A 6,000-nucleotide genomic window follows, 5' to 3' on the forward strand; every position below is an offset into this window, starting at 1 on the left:
ACTCAATTTCAATTGATCTCTTCAATTGGGTCCAAGAACGAAAGGGGGATGTGCGTTGCGTCATCTGAAACCAGGGAATTGCCATACCCGACATGTGCATTGCAGCGAGACCCACTTGTTCCTCTTCGGGAACCCGAAAGAACTCAAAATATTGATCCACAGAAAAAATCCAAGCTAAGGCATCAGATCCGTCAAATTTGGCCAAGTCGCAGTTTACCTTCCTGGGTTGCGCAGCACCGCGCCAAGACTGATCCCCTCCGGAGTTCGTGCCATGGTGAGAACCCAAGACCACCGAGCGAGCTTGAGAAGACTCATTAGCAATTTGGGAAATGGAGGCTTGGAGAGACTCGAATTTCAGATCTGTTGCTTCCTTCAATCGAGCACGCTCAGATCTGTTCTCTTCCATCATCGACTCCATCATCTGGAATAGCTTCTTGATGTCGGCCTCCAAACCCTTCATTCTGGTGTTGTCTGCCATGGCAATGAAAGCACCAAATGGAAGGTACTTAATAACGCAGGGGGAAAAGAGATGTTGTATTGATAAATCAGAATTTAATTACAAGGAGTTTGTAGTTATATGAATTGAAGTATTACTTGAAGACAAGAAAAATAACAATGAACAGTGGTTGAAACTAAGAAGAATTAAGTGAAGCAAGGAAAAGGAACGCAGCCATTTCTGATCTTGCGTTAGGACCTGGTGAGAAGAAGAATTGGTTAGAGCAGAACGATGAATATCATGTAACCAGAATAGGGAGAAACAGAGGATAGGATAACACCATACCAGGCTCTAACTATTTTGCATAATCCTTCCATTTGGTATTTATGATGCGTCCTCTCATGCTTCTACGCACTTCTGCAGAAGGTGGGTCAGCAGCCACGTGTCTCTGCTCTGTAACTAACTTCCCCTCGGCAGCATGGTTTGCATTAGAGTTCTCACTCCCATCCAATTCTGTTATTCTCTTTCTTACACTACATCTTAACATGTACAATATAAAACTATGCTTACACAAATTGCAGCCCCTTCAGTTTTAATATATTAGCCTAACAAGTTATTAACAAACGGGATTATCAACACTAAGAAGCGTTAGAGTAGCTAAGTTCATGTTGTTGACCAATAATCACTGCAAGAACATAGCCCCTCTTTAAAATGGTGGTACATTTTAGCATCTCTTATGATGAGTTCTCTGCCCACAATGTTAGAAATAATTTTCAGTGCATTAACTCGGAGGTTCTTAATTACCTTAATAGGAGAGCGAGCAGAGCTTCTAAGGAGTCCATAAGCAACAGCAAGTCTCTCACTATGGGCAAGAAGAGCTTTCTTCTTTCCCTTCTTGGTCTATGTCTCCGGAATCTAGCCGGCTTCTTTCATCTGTGACTTCATACCTTTAAGCAAAGCATATATATTATCATTCTCAGCATGAGAAGTCTCTGCAGCTTTATATTCATAAACTCGAATTTGTTAAAGGCATCAGACCCAAGTTCGTTCTTGAGAGAGAAGTGGAATCAGAAACAATGACGGAAAATGATGAATTTGTCATATTTTCAGTTATACACATTTCTTACAGCACAAGCTAACTGACTTCCAGGTCCTCCCAAATACTTGTAAGTTGTAACAGCATAACAAACTCATGCTGACTCAGACTAACTACCTCCTGCTGACTCATCATCATTCTCAGCAACCACTCCATCACTCACACCATAAAAAATTTTCACCACGCGCAACGATATTATTATTATTATTCGCATATTCATTATTTCTTCCAGAGAAAACCATTTGCATTTTCTTGAGCAACGTAATCTTGACTTTGCCTATTTAATAGCTGGTTCTGATATGAACCTGAATTAATCTCAGCATTTTTTTGCATCTGATAACCGAAAGAATCATCAGTTGCAGAACCATGAAAAGAGAACTAAACAAACTGCATTTTGTTGCATCTGATAACCGAAAGAATCATCAGTTGCAGAACCATGAAAAGAGAACTAAACAAACTAAGGGTTTTGATCAAATCTGAGAGTGGCGCCAGCAACAACCATTGCGTAACTTCAAAAGATAACTAATTCTATGTAGTGAGGCATTATTAGAAGACATTGATGGAAGAATTGAAATCACATGAGAAATTTCAACTGTGCAAAAACTCGGAATTTAAATTTAAAAAAGGTCCGATTTTTGCGATGGAATTTTAGGTCTAACCGGAATTTTGTAATACACAGCTTTATTATGAACGACAAACGCAACAATCAAATGTGCTTGCTGCATATTCAAAGAGAGTGAAGAGTGTGTTTTTTTTTTTGTCATAATGGATAATGGGCTTTTTGTGAAATCCAAATGAATCAAATTTACCCTAAATTGGTGCTCCCCATTTCAATATCCAAAAATAAAAAAATAAAAAAACGCTTTTGGTATATCCAAGAGACTCAACAGGAATGATAGCAGTTTAGGTTGTTTAATATTAGGCAACTATTATAGCTAGGATTTGTCGTACAAAATCACCACTGTGTTTACAGGAAAAAAAATAGCTAACTCAAAAATTGAAGCGTTTAAAAAATTTGAACGTGTTTTTTATTTTTTAAATGCTAAAACAAATACACCCTATAATATATTGAGTATAATTAGGGAATCAATTATTTATCGGTTAATAAAGTTTTTAACTCATATTAATATTCAAATCAACATTAAAATCCACATAATACAAGAACATCAAAACTCCATTAAAAAAATTCGAAAGCAAAATAAAATATTTAAAATTAATAGTGATTTTGTTGAAAGTCATTAGTAATATCTTTATTTTTATCTTTATCTTTATAGTAATACAAATGAGAGTTCATATACTGACGCTGACGCCATACGTTGAGTTTGAGAGTTTATTTACTTACGTGTCATTGTTAGAAATTTTTAAATTTATATTTAAAAATTATAAATTATTATTTGCTTAGGTTGTTATTTTTAAATTTTAAATTATTTGTTTGGGTTGTTATAGTTTAAATTTTAAAACTATTTTTTAAATTTTAAAACTATTTTTTAAAAATTGTCGATTCTTTTTAACATTGTTTTTAAAATGTTGTTGATTCTTTTTAAAAGTTGCAGCTACATACGTCCTTTTACATATATTTACGTTATTTTAAAATTTTAAAAATTGTTAATATATTTATTTACTTTATATACAAGTTTATTAATTTAAATTTAAATTAAAGTCAATCAAATTTAAAAAATTTTAACTATAAGTCAATTATAAAAAAGTATAAGTTATGAGATATTTATAGCGCCACAATTCAAAGTACATCAATCCCTTTCTTTACATATATCAAAAATCTAAAAGAGGGTATTCTAAAAGAGGATATTCTATCGGGAGGTTAAATTATGTTCCACCGGGTACAGGTGATATTTACTATATGAGAATTTTGTTAGATATTCAGAGAGGTTGCACAACATATGAGTCTATTAGGACGGTTAATGGTATTACACATTCTAGCTTCCAAGATGCTTACTATTCCATGGGACTACTGTGCGATGATAGGGAATTCATTGCAGCTATTAATGAAGTAGCTGAACTTGCATCTGGTCATCAATTGAGAAAACTATTTGCGATGCTACTGATATCTAATAGCATTAACAAACTAGAGTGTGTTTGTAATGCAACTTAGACATTATTAGCTTATGAAATACTATATAAGAGGAGAAAAACTTTGAAAAACCAAGGTATTTTACTATGTCTTTTTTTAATATCAAAATTTTATTCTCTTATTATTTTTATTTTTATTAATAATATTAATAGTTTTATTTTGGAATTACTTATTAAATATTTCATAAAATCATCATGTGTTTTGGCTAGGACTAAACATGATTGATGACGAATTGAAAAATCTCTACCTGATTGAGATTGAGAAGATACTCAACAACAATGCGAGATCTTTAAGAGACTATCAATCAATGCCATATCCGGAGATGTCTGATGTTCGCCTTTTTCAGAATAAGCTAATAGAGGAGGAATTAGCATATGACACAAATGAGTTGACTCATACAAACTTATATACAGAACAAAAGATTACTCATGAGCAAAGGTAAGTATCGATGAGATACTCAATGCTGTTATTACACACTCTGGTGATCTTTACTTCGTTTATGGGCATGGTGGGTGTGGTAATATATTTATTTGGAATGAACTTTCTTTTGCTATCCGGTCTAGAGGAAAGATTGTTTTAAATGTCGCATCCAGTTGAATTGTGTCTTTACTCCTACCTGGTATCAAAACGGCTCATTCTAGATTTTCAATACCCATTACAATTACTAATGAATCTACTTGCAACATCAAGCATGGCAGTTTGAAGGTTGAGCTGATCATCCAAAGTAGTTTAATAATTTTGGATGAAACTCTAATACTCAATAAAATGTGCTTTGAAGTACTTGATCGGACGTTCAGGAATCTTATGTCAGTTACCGATCAACATAAGACACATCAACCATTTGGTGTTAAAATTGTTGTTCTAGGAGGTGATTTCAGACAGATACTTCCGGTGATTCCAAAAGGAAGTAGACACGAGATATTGTCATCAGCTATTAACTCATCCCATTTGCAGTCGTTTTGTAAAGTTCTGAAACTGTATATGAACATGAGGCTTCTAATGTCTTCTTCGAATGAAGATCAAGGTGAAATGAAGAGATTTGCTAATTGGATACTTGATGTTGAAAATGAAAATATTGATTCTGTTGTTAGTGATGAATCATAAGTTGAAATTCCAGATGATCTATTGATTATCACTATTGATGACCCTCTCTCTCATTTAGTACACTTTGCATATCTAAATTTGTTTTAAAACATATTAGATTACAAGTATTTTTAGAGTAGGACAATTCTTGCGCCCATGCTTGAGAGTGTTGAGAAGGTAAACGATTTCATCTTGACAATCTTTCTAGGGATGGAAAACAAGTATTTGAGTTCTGACACAACATGTCAAGCTGATGAGAATGAAGTTGTACAACAAGAGTGGTTCAAACCAGAGTTCCTAAATGACATCAAATGTTCAGGACTACCCAATCACAAGTTGACTTTGAAGCCAGGAGTTTCTGTAATGCTATTGCGAAACATATACCAGACTTCAAGTTTATACAACGGGACAAGATTAATAGCTAACGAACTTGGTAACAACGTAATTGGAGCGACGGTAGTGACTGGTAGAAATATTGGAGATAAAGTGTACATTCCAAGAATGAACTTGATCGCTTCAAATTTAGAATTTCCATTTAAGTTCCAACGGAGACAATTTCCATTAACAATATGCTTTGCAATGACCATTAACAAGAGTCAGGGTCTATCATTATCACATATAGGATTTTACTTGCCAAAATTAGTGTTCACCTATGGACAACTTTATGTTGCTTTGTCAAGAGTTAAGAGTCGCAGTGACCTCAGGATTTTAATTCTAAACGAAGAAGGCAATCAAAAGTCATTGATGCACCACTAATTCTTGGTACATCTTGTGCTTAATTGAGCGGATTTTATCCACTATTCTAACATTTATTCACAGAATCCGCATGTTTTACACTTTTCTTCCTGATTTTGTGCTATGATTGAAAACATACTTCTTTGGCCTTTAATTTACTATTTTTAATCCTCTCTTAATACCATTTGACGCCGTGATCTGTGTGTTAAGCGTTTTCAGGCTTTATATGGCAGGAATGGCTTAGAGGATAGAGAGGAGGCTTGAAAAAAATGGAAGGAACACAAGAAATAAAGGAGATAGCTAGCGAGAATCGATGCGCACGCATGGCTCACGCGTGCGCGTGACTTGAAGATTTTCACAGCGACGCGTGCGCGTACCTGACGTGTGTGCGTAACTTTGAGACTTGCACATCGACGCATACGTGTGACTAACGCGTACGCGTGACATGCGCCACGTGCAGAAAGTGCAGAAAGTGCTGGGGGTGATTTCTAGGCTCCATTTTGACCCAATTTTTGGCCCAGAAAACACATATTAGAGGCTGCAAAGTGGAGGAATTGGAGA

At 35.0% G+C, this 6,000-nt stretch overlaps 1 protein-coding gene across 1 annotated transcript; it reads left to right on the forward strand.

The window, feature by feature from the left end:
- The first annotated feature begins 4,860 nt into the window (after positions 1-4,860).
- LOC107466109 (uncharacterized) lies at positions 4,861-5,460 on the forward strand. The gene has a single exon (XM_021131957.1). The coding sequence runs from the start codon at positions 4,861-4,863 to the stop codon at positions 5,458-5,460; it is 600 nt and encodes a 199-aa protein (XP_020987616.1).
- Positions 5,461-6,000: the final 540 nt, after the last annotated feature.

Source organism: Arachis duranensis, chromosome 9, assembly GCF_000817695.3.
Source record: "Arachis duranensis cultivar V14167 chromosome 9, aradu.V14167.gnm2.J7QH, whole genome shotgun sequence".
NCBI classification, from domain to species: Eukaryota; Viridiplantae; Streptophyta; class Magnoliopsida; order Fabales; family Fabaceae; genus Arachis; species Arachis duranensis.

What these genes read in the sequence shown, in the direction of transcription:
- LOC107466109 (XM_021131957.1), top strand. Translation starts at nt 4,861, where the DNA reads ATGCTTGAGAGTGTTGAGAAGGTAAACGATTTCATCTTGACAATCTTT.